The 16,935-nt window shown below is 50.6% G+C and overlaps 2 protein-coding genes across 2 annotated transcripts in view; both read left to right on the top strand.

Moving 5' to 3' along the window:
* Positions 1–3: 3 nt before the first annotated feature.
* On the top strand, positions 4–3,668 carry ACVR1C (activin A receptor, type IC; the record flags this gene model as incomplete). The annotated part of the gene is made up of 7 exons (XM_010076086.1): positions 4–58; positions 1,331–1,561; positions 1,785–1,952; positions 2,375–2,531; positions 2,716–2,840; positions 3,100–3,230; positions 3,543–3,668. Coding segments are annotated over 7 exons (993 nt in total), but the record flags the coding sequence as incomplete, so codon positions are not given.
* Positions 3,669–14,111: 10,443 nt separating this feature from the next.
* CYTIP (cytohesin 1 interacting protein) overlaps positions 14,112–16,935 on the top strand; it is a 9,373-nt gene continuing 6,549 nt past the window's right edge. Inside the window, exon 1 of the mRNA XM_010076085.1 lies at positions 14,112–14,282. Within this exon, the coding sequence (XP_010074387.1) occupies positions 14,112–14,282 (171 nt within the window). The remainder of the gene's footprint in view (positions 14,283–16,935) is intronic.

Genomic DNA, 16,935 nt, shown 5'->3' with positions numbered 1-16,935 from the left:
GCTGGCAAGACGCTGAAGGATCTCATCTATGACATGACCACCTCGGGCTCCGGCTCCGGTAGGTGGGGCTGGCAGCTGGGTGGCCCCTGTGCTGGTGACGGGGTCTGTGTCACAGGAGGTTTTGTGCTGATGCAGGGACCGGCGTGCCCGGCCACCCCTTACAGCAGCAGTGGGGCTTCGTTGGCTCTTTTTCTGATGAATTACACAAGTTTAGGGTGGTGAAACACCAACACAGGTTGCTCAGGGAGGGGGTAGGTGCTCCGTCCCTGGAAACATCCAGGGTCAGGTTGGATGGGGGTCTGGGCAACCTGATCTAGGGGAAGATGTCCCTGCTCATGGAGGGGGGTTGGACTAGATGACCTCCATGGTCCCTTCCAACTCAAACTGTTCCATGACTCCATGATTCCGTGATTCAAGTTCGAGCCTTTGTTCGAATGGAAGAGTTGAATGCGTTGATTCAGAAGTCCGTTTCATGTGTGACATGACGCATTGCTGGCTGGCAATAACAGGAACTACATTCAGCTGGGTGGGTTGGGATGCCACTCCAGAAATTCTTTCATGGTACCAAAATAACGTTACTTCAAATTCTTGTTTTGAGCAAAATGACAGCCTTTATAATATTTCACATATTTCTGCTATCCTGTCTGCTACGATGCCCCCATCGCTGATGAGAACTTGTTATATCAAAGAAATGGGAAAATGGGAATTCAAAAATTCCAGCTCGTCAGGCTGGCATTATGGCCCAGATTTCTGTAACTAGGATTTTTATTTACCTGGAAAATATGTAAATCAAGCTTAATTTTATTCATAAGTGAAAAATAGTCTCAAGTCAAATGAGGCAGGGTTTTGTGGCCAGCAATACAAAACAAAACTGCTATGATAATTTATTTTCTTGTTGAAAATTTCAGCCAGAACAGATCAATTAATTAATTGACTGTGAAACACACTATAGTCCGTATCAAACCAAATTAATGAGTTCTGGCCTGCTTTTTTAAATTTTTTTTTTTTTTTTTTTTTGGGGTTAGGGAGGTAGAGTTTGGGGAAAGAAAGGTGCCTGCACCATACGGGTCTCCTGGCTTTGCTGGAAAATGTGCCCGTGTCGTGAGAGCAGCAGGAGGGCAGGAGAGGGAGTTTGGGCAGGGTGGTGGTGGTGGCGGTGGCAGAGCCGGGGCTGGCGGGTGGTTTGGAGGGATTTTGATCGGAAAAGGGTTTTTGCTTGGTGCTTTTTGACAGCAAAGTCATGAGTACAATGCACTGGAAAATCTGGCTTTGGGATTTAAAATCATGGGTGAACTATGTCACAAATATCCGTCTCCTCTGTTTCATCCAGGCTTACCTCTGCTTGTCCAAAGAACAATCGCCAGGACTATCGTCCTGCAGGAAATCGTTGGGAAAGGCCGGTTTGGCGAAGTCTGGCGTGGAAAATGGTGCGGGGAAGACGTCGCTGTGAAAATCTTCTTCTCCAGAGATGAACGGTCCTGGTTCCGGGAGGCAGAAATTTATCAGACGGTTATGCTGAGGCATGAGAACATCCTGGGCTTTATCGCTGCCGATAACAAGGGTGAGCTGTGTGCGAAATCCTGGGTGTTGGTCTTGGGATGGCTTTTGGTCTCAGGATGCTCTGCTCCCATGGGAAACAGCACACTGAACCTCGCCGCTCTCCCAAGCTCCTTCCCGAGAGGGTGGCCGGCAAACTCGTTCATTTGTGAGCCGGCCACAGAACGGGGAAGGCTTTTCCAGCTAATTTTTTAATAAAGCTGAATAATCTTGCTTCCTCCGGGCAGATAACGGGACGTGGACGCAGCTGTGGCTGGTCTCAGAGTACCATGAGCAAGGGTCGCTGTTCGACTACCTGAACCGGGGCACGGTGACGGTGGAGGGCATGGTGCGGCTGGCGCTGTCGGCGGCCAGTGGCCTGGCACACCTCCACATGGAGATCGTCGGCACGCAAGGCAAGGGCTGCTCCTCCCAGTTGTCCTGCCAGGCTTTTAAGGAGCTTCGGTGGTAGTTACCAAAATGTTTATGGGCGATGCGGTGAGGTAAAGGTTTTACAGACTGTTATACCACGAGAAATGGTATTGGCATAAGTGGTATGGTATAAGCAGAGGGTGAACTTAGTTTCTGTCTTTGTGTTTTATTCCTGAAATACAGATGTTGGAACAAAACTGCCCTCAAGCTTGTTTGTTTTTTTTTTTTTTTTAATTTGATGGCATTTATCAGAGCTTTGTTTGGTACAAAATAGGTGTCAATGTTTTTTTTTTTTACAGGGTGTAGTAACAAAGTTGAATAAAACTGGGTTAGCGTCCTTGCTTGCTGTGTTAGAATTTGTACTGTTGTTATCAAAACTGATGGCGCTTTCTTTCCCTGGGAACAGGCAAGCCGGCGATCGCGCACCGAGATCTGAAATCTAAGAACATCCTCGTGAAGAGGAACGAAAGCTGCGCCATCGCGGACCTGGGCCTGGCGGTGAAGCACGACTCGGTGCTGAACACCATCGACATTCCCCAGAACCCGCGGGTGGGCACCAGGAGGTGGGTGAGGGCGGGCTGCCAGCCGGTCCCCTGCAGGGTGGCATTTCTCAGCCCTCTCGTCCCTTTCCTCCGTCGGTGACACCGGTTCCCTTTTCCCAGCTGGTCCCTGGCCCTGGCACGCAGCTGCGCAGCCGCGGTCTGTTGTACAACTCCTCTAGCACACTGCCCTTGGTGTGCTTTACAGGTATATGGCTCCTGAGATCCTTGACGACGTGATGAACACGAGCATCTTCGAGTCCTTCAAGCGCGCAGACATGTACTCGCTGGGGCTGGTGTACTGGGAGATAGCCCGGCGGTGCTGCGTGGGAGGTGAGGCTCCTGCCCTGCTCGGTTTGCAATCCAGACCGCTTCTATCCTAAATAAAACATCAGCAATGATTTACATCCCTGCCCCTCACTCTCAGTCATCGTGGCAGTATGTGTCCATGGGGTCTGCTGGGGAGCAGCGGCTCAAGGTGGCCCCAAGGCTCCCCTGTTCTCTCTCCTTGCCTGTGGAAACCAACCGCTTGAGTTTATTCTGGAGCCGCTGCTTTGGGCTTTGTGTTACCTACACATGGAATCTCTCCTAGGAATCACGGAGGAGTACCAGTTGCCTTACTACGACGTTGTGCCTTCTGACCCCTCGATAGAGGATATGAGGAGGGTGGTTTGTGAGCAGAAGCTCCGGCCGAATATCCCAAACCAGTGGCAAAGCTGTGAGGTAAAAGCAGTTTTCCAGTTTATTACAAAACTTATTTAAGATAGAATTCATCTGTGGGACAAAGGGAGCTCCACGTCCTGAATTTAAAGCTGTTTCAGGTGCTTGGCTCTTTTTCAGCTCCCAGATCAGTTCAGAACCACTGCCTCTGCCCCGAGCGCTGCTCTCTGGAATAAGGGTCTGACTCTCAGGCGTTGCCGGTGTATTACCTGTTCAGAGAGCTGTATTTTATCTCCTAGTATTGCGCTTCAAAAACCTAAAAGCGGGCGGTGAGGGTGTTCTCCTTGACCTGCTGTTTTAACCGCCGCTTCGCAGGCGCTGCGAGTGATGGGCAGGATCATGCGGGAGTGCTGGCACGCCAGCGGCGCCGCGCGCCTCACCGCCCTGCGCGTCAAGAAGACGGTGTCGCAGCTCTGCGTGCAGGAGGACTCCAAAGCCTGACGGGGCTCGTGGCAGGAAGAGGAGGGAGCGAATTCTGCTGTTCATCTTCTCACATGTGATATTATTGTTATTTTCGGTCTACCTCACGTGGCGTGGTTCAGTATTCAAGTGCCCAGAGCACTGACATCCAGCTTTGTATTTGGCCACTGGAAGGGGCAGCTTTGGCTCACAGTTCATGTTTGTACAGCAAGTCAATGGCTTGCTTTGGTTTTCTAAAGTAAATGAGACACTAGGCTAATTGCAGAAGGGAGCTTAAACCACCACGACAGTGTAAAAATAGCTTTCGCTATTGTGCTGTTTATCCTCGTCAAACCCCAAAGGTGTTGGACATCGCAGGTGTGGGTTAAAGCCTGTTTGCAAGAGAAACCACACGTTTTATCCTCAAACCAAGCAAAACAAATTTCATCAAGCTTTTTACATATTTTTTTTGTGCAAGAATCTGAAAAGGGGCTGTCAGTAAAATGCATTTTTAGATAGTATATTTATAATTACTGAAGCGAATAAAAAAAGATGACAGTTCCACTAAGCATCTATATTGTGAACAAAAGCATCTAGTCAGTTTTTTATTAACTTTTATTTTCTTCATTTCATATACAATACTGTAGTTAGGATTTGGAATTTTTTTATTCTGTTCATCTGTTCATTGAACATATTGATCAAGGGACAATTTTTCTTTGTAACAGTTAGCAGGAAAAATAATAGAGGCAATGCTTTTCCAATAGATACCATAGGGATGGAATGGGAGAAATTCCACCTAAAATGAGAAAGTATATATTTCCAAACATCATCTTGCCAGTCTGTCACTGGTAACATTTTTTTAGTGCCTTTTGATATTTTAGAGGGAAGCTTAAACAAAATTAATTCTTGCGGAACAGTTGAAAGCTGGCAGAAAGGTTGGTTTCCTGTTGCAGCGCCGTCCTGCGCAGCTCACCTCGCGGTGTCAGAGGATGTGGGGACACCCACACAGCGGGGACCCGCTCCTGCCGTGCCCCTGACCTCGGGAGGGTAATGTGCTTTCTGCCACCCCAGCTTTTGGCACGTTATGTGTCAAATGTACCTGCACTCTGGACGGGATCACAGTGTGCTGCTGTCTGTCACGGCCTGGGACTGGGTAAAATGGAAATGTAAAGTGCTGATGTCCTTGCGCAAAGCCAGGACAGCCCGTTCAGAGGTTTCATGTGGGTTTCTGCAATAGCAGCGGGTTGGTGAAAAGCGCTGACATCTCTAATCCCATTTCCATAACACGGCAAGCTGTAAAAAGCAGGGTGCTTTTGCAAAATTCACTGATGTCCTGGCGTTTTGTGGATTCTGCCCCACCCTCTGGTCCACACGTTTCAATATAATATTCTGATATTTTTAACAGCCTAAATGATACATTTCATAGTGATGTGATTCTTTAAATGTTTCTAGATCCAAGCGGTCCATGCAAACTACGCCCATAGCTGTTTCCATCTTTGCAAAAATTTGGTGTAGCACGTGCAGCTCCGCGCCAGGACGCTGGTAGCTCGTTACGGAATTTACCATCCCTCTGTCCGCTGAAACCTCTTTACTTGGGGCTCTGACGGGGAGGAGTGGGTTAAACTTTTACTGAGCAGGGTGGTCAGTGGCACACACACTGCAGGACATTATGGACTCTTTAGGGATGTAAATTGCCCCATAAACAGGCTTTAATGCAATTTACCTGTTTGCTTAGCTGTGAGTCATCCTGCCTGTGTTACATATCCTGAGGCTTTGCCCGTTTTATGGTCTGTTAGCTGAAGGGTGGGGAAGATTTCTACCAGATTGCTAGTAGATTTTTTTCCCGGGATGCTTTCTGAGGTGCAATCAAAGTCATCGTATAGATTTAATTGCTGTGTGCTCCGAGTGCATAAACTGCCCCCGGGAGCTCCGCAGATGCGGACTCCAAGCTGTTTGAGGGGTAGTTGTTGCAACCGTGCAATCCGAAGTGTGATCCTGACTTGAGCGTCAAAAGATGTGCAAACATGAGATCCAGCATTTGTTCATGTAGGAGGTGACTTGAAAAAAATCCTTATGTTAAAAGGGAACAATCAAGACTGTATTTTTTTTTTTTTTTTTTTTTTTTACTGGCAAGAGGAAGTGTTTTATCCATTGAAATCAACTCTTACTGAATTTGCAGAATAAGGTGTCTGAAATCAATGGTGGTGGAGTAAAAGTAATCCTACATAGTATGCTGATTTAGGCCAGTTTCTTCAAAAGCATTTAAACTGGGCAGGTGAGGTGAACTTTTCATAATTGCTCTAGCATGCAGGAAGGTGCCCAAAGGGAAATGATCCACCTTTCCAGAGCTCCTGGGCTTGGGGACCCAGTTAGCTCTTGTTCTGAGAAAAAAGCATCAAATGTTTGTGAACAACCGGGGTAGTGTGTCAAAAGAGGCGTTAAAAGCAGCGCTGCAGGACAATTAACAACAAGGAGAAGGTGTCAAAGCTTTCATTATAGAAAACTTGCTCAGCTGGTGTACGAAATGCAAGGTGACCAGGGACACCATTAGTGTCTCTTGTACCGCTCTTAAAACACGTGAATTTTTTTGCCTGAGATGGAGGCATTCTTTGCACTTCACGGGGAGAGCGATCAGGATGCTCTCTAGGGATTTTTCTTCCATTTCAAATTCACTCCTATGCACTTTTAACCTACAGTATCCTTGGAGAGAATCTACAATACACCCTTGCAGTCCGTCTGATAGCTGTTCTGGGGAGTCGGCGCCCTGTGACGGGCTTGCGTGGTGGAGGAATTTGGTGTCTGTGCAGCAGCTCCTCCGGGTCAGGAGCCGTGCTGTGAAATTAAAAAAATGTGCTTCTTGGCATCAGGGATTTTGGTGACCCGCCCTCGGGGCAGAGCTAGGAGACGTTTTGGGCAGGGTTTACTGCGTAGCAGGGTGGTGAAGCAGCCGTCGGGGACGGTGCTGCGTGCTCCGGGCTGCAGATCCGGCGCTGGGGTGTTCCCTGACGCCCTCCCCAGCTCTGGGGACCCAGGTGGGGTCTGTGCGCCTGGAATAAACGTGGTCCCTGCCTTGGCGATGCTTGTGCGCCGGTTGCAGAGGTCTCATGCCACGGCATGTGGGTTTCCATTGCACCGTGGATGTTCACACTGGTTGGCGCTGGGCGGGAGCTCAGCGGCACAGGGCTGCGTTCCTCGGTGGCTCCTCCACCCTGGGGTAGAGCTGCTCCGTCGTGGTTTTTAGTTTAATCCTGGACACCAGTGTAACCACCAGCAGTAATGTTTTTTTAGTTGTAAATGCCACTTGCTTTCTCCCACCTGTTTGGTCAGTCTTAGCAGTGGCGGATTTTTTTGTCTGTGCTTGTTCGGTTTCCTCCTGGAGCCTCTGAAAATTGTTGATCCACTCTGGCACAGGAGGTGACCGTGCTGGGCCAGGCTGGGGGTGTGCATGGGAGGATGCTCTGCACAGGAGGATGCTCCGCGGTGGGCACTGCTCTGCCTTGGCCGCACCACTCAGTCACAGCTCCAGCCCTGGGAATACTTCAGATCATTTCATCATTTCCTGCGCATATCTCATGTCATGAGGCGTTAGGGTCTGTTTGCCCAGCTTGACCCTTAGCTCAGTGGTTTTGTGTTGGTTTTCCTTTTTCTTTTGTTTGTTTAGTTGCTGAGAGGTAAATGTACTTTTAGCAAACTAGAGTTAAACAGCTGAGCCAGGTGGCTGATGTGTGGGGCTTTAGCGTGTTTGTAAACTGTACCCTCCTTTTAAAACAAACCCCAAAATTAGTAGCCTTTTCCCTCGGTGTAGATTTATCCTGTTCAAATTTAAAGCCAGAAGTTGTACTGAGACACTTCTTTGCGGTTTGAAGGAGGCCTAGGTTTCTTGAGAGGTTACTGGTGTTCCTGCTAATCTTCATTTAAAGCACAAGTTCTGAGTCTCATAGAAATTCTTGATCTCGAGGATGCTCAAGATCAGTCACCACATTCAGCCTTTTGTAATTGATGATTCTAGTTTGGGGGAATTACTGATTTTTTTTTTTTAAGTTCACTTTTAATAACAATGTAAAACCTAATGCATGGAATATGAACTGAAAATGAAAGTTAATTAACATTTTCTTTAGCACCTGATTTTTTTTTTTTTGTTTCCTCAACTGCTTCCACCAAATACCCCTTGAGAAATTCAAACTGTAATCTCTTTTGCACTTTGCTGGTTTTATAGCCATTTGCACTTAACCACGATCATTCCCTCGTGTAACCCTACAATGAATCCTGTAATATTTTAATAATTATGCCACTTTTTAAGGCAATAGATTCAGGAATTATAAATAAATTTGTTCAGAAACCTGTTTAGTCCCCACAACAGGTCCTAGCATCGAGCAGAGCAAGATCTTCTTGCGGTCCCTGACTGCCTGGATCTCTTGTGATGCCGACGGGCGCTGGCTGCCCTCGGTCCCAGCACATCCTGACTCACGGGAAGGAGGGTTTGCCCTTCTCCTGGCTATGGAGAACCGTGTCTTGGGGAGAGACATCCGTGTCCAGCTGTGATGGGCAGCACAATTTCTGAATGTATGGGGGAAAAGCATTAAAAGGTACGATACATTTCTACAGAAAGTAAGAAACGTGCAATAAGTTGTAACCAAAGGCTCTGAATGTATTTTTGGCATAAATAGACTCAATGTATTTTGAATGTAGCTATTACGTTTGACTATAAATCTGCTGTGGTTTTCAGTCCCCAAAGAGGAATGTGCAGTGTTTTGTCAGTCCACAGATCAGTCTCTGAGCTGTCTGGTTTTTAAAGAAGCATTAATATTCTATCTGGCCGTGCTGTAATATTTTAGAGCTTCGTATAGCAGCACATTGCTAAAACTCAACGCTCATATTGTGAAATACCTAATTAGTGTGCACTGCAGCAGGTTATTTTTAAAACTATTGCTAAGGTTATTGCTCGGTCTTGCAGCTGCCCCTGGATGTAAATAATTTGTTTAAATGTTGTATTTTGTATGCATATTTTACATACCGGTATACTTTTGGAAAGATGTGTCAATTTTAATAAATAAAGCACACACTGTCATTGTGTTCCCATGAAGTTAAAAACTATTTTTTGTTTTTTTTTTAATGTTCATTTTGCTCAGCCTCCCATTGCTGCTCCGACCCATGCGCTGCCAGACGGGGAGCGAGCCGTGTCCAGCGGAGCCACAGCAGCATCGCGCCCGCTGCCGGCCCCCGTGCTGGGACGGGAGGGGGCTGCGGGGTGGGGCCTGAGCTCTGCCCTGCACGGGCTCCTCCTGGTGTGCAGCTCCCATTCACACCGAAGTTCCCGGGTCCTCCCCTTCGGACTTTTTGGGTTCCAGTGGTGTAAATTCGAGTGAGACTCACTCACATGGAGGACTTCAGTTCTGAAGTCTTTGCTTGCTTGAGATCCCCCTCCCAGAGCTGTAACCTAGGGCTTTACGGCAGGCTTTGTTCACATGTAAGGCACCGCGCTACTACCACACAGCATCGAGACTTCATGGCTGTTGAAGGGTACTCTGGGCTTTTATTTCTTTCTTAAAAACACCACCGCACGATGAGCTTGTCCCTTCTGGCAGGGGGTGGTAAGCCTGCTCTCACTTTTCCGTAACTGGCCATTTGAAGGCAGTTCTAATGCTAATGGTGAGAGGTGCTCCCGAGAAACTGCTCGGGGGGAGCTGGGTCTGAAGAGGAAGGGCTGATTCTCCGGCTGCTTGTATTTGGGGGAACCAGCTCCACGGAGCCCCCTGGAGTCACCGGTACAGCCCTGGCCGCGCAGTAGAAGAGCCAGTGCCTGGGTCCCCGAGGCTTGCGTCCTGCAGCGGGGGGCTCCTCGCCCGTTCCTCCTGCCCCGGTATCGGGAGCGCGGCCAGAAACCCCGCCGGCACCGGCCGTGGAGGAGGGATGCCTTCAGCAGCAGGTAGCTGGGCACCAGCTCTGCTCCAGGCAGGAGCACGTTTGCCGTGCGTTTCAGCGATGGTTAACCATGGACTAGAGTGTAAAGCCTTGCTGAGACACGACCTGCTGCTCTTCTGTTCGGAAGGGTGCAGGTCCCCTCCCTGCTCTGTGGGTGCTGTTTCCTGTCCCTGTTTGTCACGCCGTGCGCTGAATTCACCGAAACTGCTGTACCGCAGCACCGGCACAGGAGGGCTGTGCTTTGGAAAGGAAACTGCTCCCAGAGCTTAAAGGTTTCTGCGACTTTGCAAAGCGCCTGAAGGAGGGTGCATAGATACTCACTAATTAATTAGTACAAAGAGCTGGCACAGAGGAGAGGGGTGCACATCTGCACAGGGCCCCGGCACCGCCGGCTCGGTGCACAGTTTGTCACAGCTGCGGGAACGGCACAAGCCCCTCGGCTAATGGCTGTGGGGTTTGGAGAGCTGTAGCAGCTTGTTTTCTTTCAAACATTTTATTCATTCTTTCCTGGACCTGATGAGCTGTGGGAATTTAGGAGGTGTGTGAGTTCACGAGAGCCCAGGAAGTGTGTAGGTAGTCTGTAAAGAAAAAAAAAAGGAGGAGAAAATAGCAAAAAAAAAAAAAAAAAAAAAAAGCAACCTGCAGTCAGCAGCATTCTTACACTGCAGAGGCAGGATCTCTTCATCTTTCATTAAGTGTTTGCCTTTTAATTATTTGCTATCAATTTAATTGCACTTTTGTCCTTGCCCAGGCATCCCATGGCCACAGCAGCCTGGATGGTGGGGCACCATGTCAGAACCCTGCTTCACCGCTTGGGGACTGGCCTTTGGTTGGAGGCTGGAAGCAAGGGGCTGTATTTTAAGGTTCTGCCAGTTTAGTGTTAAAGAATTTACCTTAGATGCTGCTGTCCATGCATACAGGACCTGGCATACGACTAGAACTGGGGCTCGAAGCTAAATGTGAAGGACACCAAAAGAAGCTGGGATTTTTCCTGGCATCATAAAGTTTTTTTCTTTGCAAATGACTTTTTAAGGCATTGCAATAGATTGGTGTTCACATATGTTTATAATACTTTAACAAGCCCATGTTCCAGACCTGGCATATGTCCTACACATGCATTGTTCCCCTGTCTCACACTGAGCCTTTCAATAAAGCATCTGAGGGGACAGAGGGGTGCTCTCTGCACCCCAGAGGTGACGGTTATCAGCTCACTGACAGATTTGCTTCACACTGCCCAGTGCTGGGGACGTTTGCCAGAGCTCCAGATGCCCCCGGTGCCAGGGCAGACCCTCCTGAGCCCCATTCCTGACTCAGCACTGCCCTGGCAGGAGCTCCTGCCTTCCCTGGGTGGAAATCTATTTCCAGGGAAACAGGGAACAAACCGCAGTGGGGTAGAAAAGTGTTCACACCCATACATCCCTGTTCAGCTGTATGCTACGGGCACACACATCTCTGTGCTGCATTGATAAAGTGCAGGGGGTGGACAGGTTTTTTTCCTCCAACCGGTTATTTTCTTTAAATGTGCTATTCAGTCCTTGGTGTGTTTTTTGCTTAAAACTGACCTGTACAGATACTGGGCATGTTTCTGGATGGCTGCTCGTGCAGCTGAAGCTGCATTTGGTTCATCATAAAACACCTTTCTGATTTCATCAGTAAGGTAAATGAGAGGTGCTGGAGGTTTACCAATCACCGAGATTATTGCTTGGGATTGTTACCTTACGCTTTTTTGTTTGACAATCTAATATAAAATCATGGAATCTGAGGTTATACATACAGAGGTTGGGAATCTAAACTTCCAGAGCAATTTCCACCCTCAGCAAGAGGCTTGTTGTCCAAGACGTCTTCAGAATCAGCGCTGTGCTTCCCTGAGAAATGTGTGTTTTGATTCAGAAAGCAGAGCAGAGGGGCTGGATCAGCACTGTGCTGGGACACGCGCGGGGCGATACTCATTTGGGTACCCAGACCCCTACCCTGAGTCACCGCAGGGCTCACCAGATAGTTGTCGAATGGAAAAGCTGGCGGTGCAGAGGTGGGGAGTCCCTCTGTGGACACCAGCGCTGGTGATCCTTTTGGGAACAGGGATGCCAGTAAAGAGGCTGAGAGCTCTGGGAATGTGGGTGCAGAGATGGGGACTGATCAAGGACCAGGGGCATGGGGTGCAGGGCGGGTGCAGGGGTGTGCTGAGGGGTGCAGGGGTGCAGGGCGGGTGCAGGGGTGCATGGTGGGTGCAGGGGATGGGGCATTGCCCAGGGGCCGGGGCACCACAGGGCATTGCAGGGCAGCTGGGGCCAGGTTGTCTATTTGATGGGAGATTTTATTTGTTTCTTCTCTCAGCTTGTTTGGAGATGAGTCACTGGGTTTCAGACACGTAAAAGAGGGTTGCCTGAGGAACTGAAATGCACTTTGTTTGCTTTCAAAGGCGCTCGGCAGGGCGATGGTGAGCAGGAAAAGGGGAAGAGGCTTTGAGTCAGCAGTGCCCGCATTACTCAGCGGGCTTCAGCGAGTGAGCAGATGCCAGCCCCGAGATACAGGTTGCTTTTCTCAGGCGAAGGAGAGAGCTTCCCCCCTGCCATGCATCGCTTTTTAAGCATTTTTTTTTCTGAACAAGCACCACGGAGGAGATGAGACACAGGCTGTGAGCAGGGTCAGTGCCACCCCTCAGCCCTGTGGGGCTCATTCCCCTCTCGGAGGCGAAGGACGGACGTCTAGAATTGCCCCTGTTGTGCTGCTGTGGCACGCAGCATTTCATACAAACATTTCAGTGGCCATGTTTTAAATTGGTTATGCTAAATAATCTATACAAACACTAACCCAGCCTTTGGCTGAAGAAAGAAATGATGATTAAAACCAAAACCCCTCTCACTGTTATATCCCAAAGCATTGCCATGGGCAGGGACACCTCCCACTAGCCCAGGTTGCCCAAAGCCTCATCCAGCCTGGCCTTGAACCCCTCCAGGGATGGGGCATCCACAGCTTCTCTGGGCAACCTGGGCCACTGCAATAAAGGAACTGCGTGTGCCTTGGCCACCCGGCTCCCAGAGCAAAGGCTGGCGGGGCGCAGGCAGCACGGGGCACAGGAGCCGGGGGGGCAGCCAGCACTGGGGGATGGGGGCTGTTGGGGTTTGTCTCTGCTGAACTCATGCAGAACAGCCTGGTACAGCTGGCCCGATGGTTTAATTCGGAACTGGTTTGCCTTTTATAGTGGCTCTGCTCTGTAAGTGACAGTGGGAGGGGGGACACACCAGGGGCACCCACCCGCAGAAAGGGAACAGCTTTGGAGTGAGGGATTGCGAAAGAAGCAGAGTGAGTTTTAAAATGAGCGTCCTTTAAGAGAAGAAACCTGTGTCTGCTCTGATGCTGGAAACCCGTCCAGTTTGGACTGCAGAGCACTATGGGATGGGCACTTCAGCTACAAGATCAGTGACATTTAACTCCTTGCACAGCAGGTTTTTGTTTGCTTTTTCTTGCATGGCTGATTTTAATCACATTTCTGACACAGTAAGTTTATCTTCCTCTTCCTCCTCCTCCTCGCCCAGCCCCTCTCTGCTTCACTGCACTGGGGAGGAGCTGTGTCCCCATCACTCTCCTCTCTGCCAGAGCACCAGTCCGGTGATGGCAATGGCACGGGAGGGCCACTGGCTGCTCCTCCCACAGCACCGGGAACCCAGTCCAGCCATCTGTCCATCCACGATGGCAGGGGGTTGGAACTTGGTGATCTTGAAGGTCCCTTCCAACCCAGCCCATCCTGTGGTTCTGTGGTTCTACGACAACTGGAGTGAAAAACCAAAACCAGCCCCAAATTCCCAGTGTCATGAATCCTCCCCAACTTTTTTGTTTCTGGGACAAAATCGCTTGGAAGAGAGGAACCCCCAGTAAAACTTGATTTTAGAGCAAACGCTGGCCTCATGGGTCAGTCCGCAGTCTGGCTGGTGCAGACCAGGGTGCAATCCCAACTGGGATCTCCCTGCTCCAGGCAGACCCCGGCTGCTGGCATGGTGTGCTGGGGGGGTGCAAAGCCGATGGCTGGGGGGGTCTGCAGGGCACATGGGGTGCTGCTGGCATCACAACCAGTCCTGCTGCGCGGTCGGGTGGGCTCTGTGCGTGGTGCCTGGCTGCGTGGGCTTGGGAAGTCACACACCAAAACCGGTATCCAAAGCAGCATTAATTTCCCATCCCTGGCAAAAGGTAACTTGAGCAAGGCAAGGGATGCCGAGCAAGTGAGGGAATCAACAAGTGGAACTCAGGCTGAAGCAAGGAGTGCTTTAAGGACAAATTACTGCAGAGAGAAGCTGTGCGGTGAGAACTCTTGTGTGCAGGAACGGAACAATTAAGCAGATTTCTTAAATTGCCAAGCCTCATTCTTAACTCTCCTGTGAGCACAGCACATACCGCGTGCCCGGGGAGCTGCTAGAGGAGATTTATGCAACGTGCACCCAAACCACAGGTCACGTGGCCGGCTTTCCGCTCTCGCACTTTTTGATCACTCGGAGAGGCGAGCGTGTTTCAGTTTCCCCAGCCATGCCGCAGCGTTCACCAAAGCGGCGTTAATGCCCGGCCACTGGCATGGCTCTGCGGCGGCTCGTCCAGCAGAACCACACCGCCAGCTTCGCCGGCTTCAGCGCCGCTGGGGAGCAGCTGGCTCTGCCCATGGACAGCCGGCGGGTCCAGCTCCTGGCCAGCACGGGGGGGACGCTGCCCTTTTTGGGGGGGCCCCGCCCCCGCGGGCGCAAGCAGGTACGGGGGGGGGTCCGATGGCTCTGTTCCACCCAGGGTGCCTCTGGCTGCCTGCGCTGGTGGGGATGCGAGGAAACAGCCGAGGCGACCCGAGGGACTGCATGGGTTTGCTGCAGCACCTGACTTTGGGGTGCTGGAAGGATCTGGGGTGCTGTTAGCCTCGCCAGTCTGGGGTTGCAATGCAATCAGTGTGGGAAGCTCCCAGAAGGAGCAAAGCGGGTTCTGCCCACGGGGGCTTGGGCACATGAAGCGCTTTAGCAGCTGAGATCAGCCCTGGCTGCGGTTCTTCTCCATTTGCAGCAGCGCTGTGAGCGAAAGAGGCTCTTGCTGGTGGGGGTTCCTCTAAACTGGCATTGCCTTCGGCACAGCGTCCTGGCTGGGGTGCGCTTGTTCCGCAGTGCTGACAGCAGCACCTGCCATCAGTGATTTCCATCGGGGGGCTGGAGGGGTTTGCTGCGACTCTTGGGGCTGGTTGGGCTGTCCTGCTCCTCTGGGCTTTCCCCCGACCAGCACAGACCAGCACAGAGCAGCAGAACAGTCCGTTTCTGCTCTGTGCAACTGGATTCCCACAAAACTCTCTCTTGCTGCTGCTGCAAGTTGCCAGCTGAGCAGTTCCAGCTCTGCTCTATTTGCCTGAAGATGTCTAAATAGAAAATGTTTGAGATGCATCACAACCTGAAAGCATTGTCAGAGACTGGTGCATGGTATCCGCACACTTGAGGCTTTGCTTTGTTCAGTGACAGAAACACACTTAATGTTTTTTTTTTTTGTACAAGTACAGGGAGATAAAGCCAGCCAGAGCCAGGCTGATCTTGGGAACGCTGCTGCTGGGTGGCATCGATCTCCGCGGCGGTGCTGGAGCAGCCCTTTGTGCTGCCAGCCCCGGGGGGCTGATGGCGATGGCTGGGCTGTGGCCGTGTCACTCCCTCCGCTCCCATTCTCTCCCTGTGTGAACATGTGTTTATGAAGCTGGGTGTTTCCATAGGTGGTCACCTATAGAATGGTGCCATAGCATCACTTCATGCTGCTGAAGCCTCAGACATTTGGATATATCAACTACAAACATTTCAGTGGTAATGCCATTCCTTATTCCTTGTTCATTCTTATGGGAAAAAAAAAAAAATCAATGTTTGATGCTGATCCTGGCTCCAGAGACCCCACCAGGCACAGGTCTGCCCAACTGGAGCAGGGAGACTGGATGCTCGGTGCTGTGACCATGCACCGGCTCAGAAATGCCGTGCAGCCGGCACAGGAGACTGCAGAGATAACAGTCTGCCGTTCCCTTAGCTCGTGTGTGCCTCTGCCTTTGCTGGCGGATGGTACGGTTATAAACACCCACAGATCGTTAGGGGGAAGGTACAAAAGAAAGGTGAGGCCTCAGCAGGACAGAGACGTGATTTGGGCACTGTACAGACAATAGTTACAGCGTCAACGGGAATGACGGCAACCCTGGCCCCGCAGAACCTTGGATCCTCACCTGACTGAGCATTTCGAAGGGTCCCGGCTGGTGGGGAGATGCCCCAGTGCCATGTCCCTGCCAGCCCCCTGCCCTCCCCAAGAGCACAAGTGCCCGCGTGCCCCCGGCCAGCCCCCATGTCCCATGGCACGCTGCAGTACAGCAAGGTGACCGCAAAGATGGACCGTTCCTGCTCTTATTTGAAAACACAGCGCTGCCATGCTGGTTTATTAATTATGCAAAACAAGAGAAGTGGGTTGTGGACATCGGAAGGAGCGGTGGGAGGTCCAGCTCCAGTGTCCTGCTGGACGCAGAGGGTTTCTTGAGCACTTGTGACTCTTGTCTTTCCCATTTCCAGTGTCCTCAGAAATTATCCCTGCAGCAGTGCGGGGAAGAGCTCCCTGCTCCAAGCACTTTTGCCATCAGAAAATGTTCCTTGGGATTCAACCTGAATTTTCCCACTTGTTCTCATGGTTTCTGACGGCAACCTCTGCCACCCTAAACAGCACCGTCCTGCTGCAGGCTCTTCCAGCTGCTACTGCCACCGGCATCTCCCAGCCCAGGGACCTCTGCTTCCAGACCTCTCTCCCCCTCCCAAGGAGAAGGGTGTGAGTTTCTGAAAGCTAATCATGAAGATGTCAACTCATCACCCCTGTGAAAAAAAAGCTTCATTTTATATCGGCTGGTGGTAGCTCGGCTCTCCATCGTAGCTCATTGCAGGGAGACTGGATGGCTAGCGGGTGGCCCATTTTTTCAGATACCGTTGGAGCAGAAGGTACAGTGTTGCCGTGTCCCAGTCAGTGAGGATGCCTCATTGTTTTCTGGAGGTGAACAACCGAAATGATATTATGATGTGCTAAGAGTACCCATGTTTTATTTCTCTGTGGTGTTAGTACCTTGGGAATACTTGATTTTATATTTAAAGGGTTTGGAAAAATGAAAGAGCTGATGTATAGCTGGTTCTACAGGGCTTAATTCCCAGCACAATAAACATGAGCCCCTTCAACAACCGCCCCGTGCAGGTTAACGCCATCCTTCCCACCAGAACATGTCGCGGGTGATGTTTTGTCTTGCAGCAGTGCCAGCTAAATGTCCTCCATGGGTACCGCCACCAGGCCCGTTACTGTGTAGAACTTCTCTCTAACCCCTCAGCAAGGGACCGCGGGGGGGAGGGATGCAGGGGGAGGTGGGGGGCTG

The sequence above is a fragment of the Pterocles gutturalis genome, unplaced genomic scaffold (genome assembly GCF_000699245.1).
Source record: "Pterocles gutturalis isolate BGI_N339 unplaced genomic scaffold, ASM69924v1 scaffold11693, whole genome shotgun sequence".
Lineage (NCBI taxonomy): Eukaryota > Metazoa > Chordata > Aves > Pterocliformes > Pteroclidae > Pterocles > Pterocles gutturalis.
Note: the sequence above shows the minus strand (reverse complement) of the source record. Positions and strands in the feature narration are given on the sequence as shown.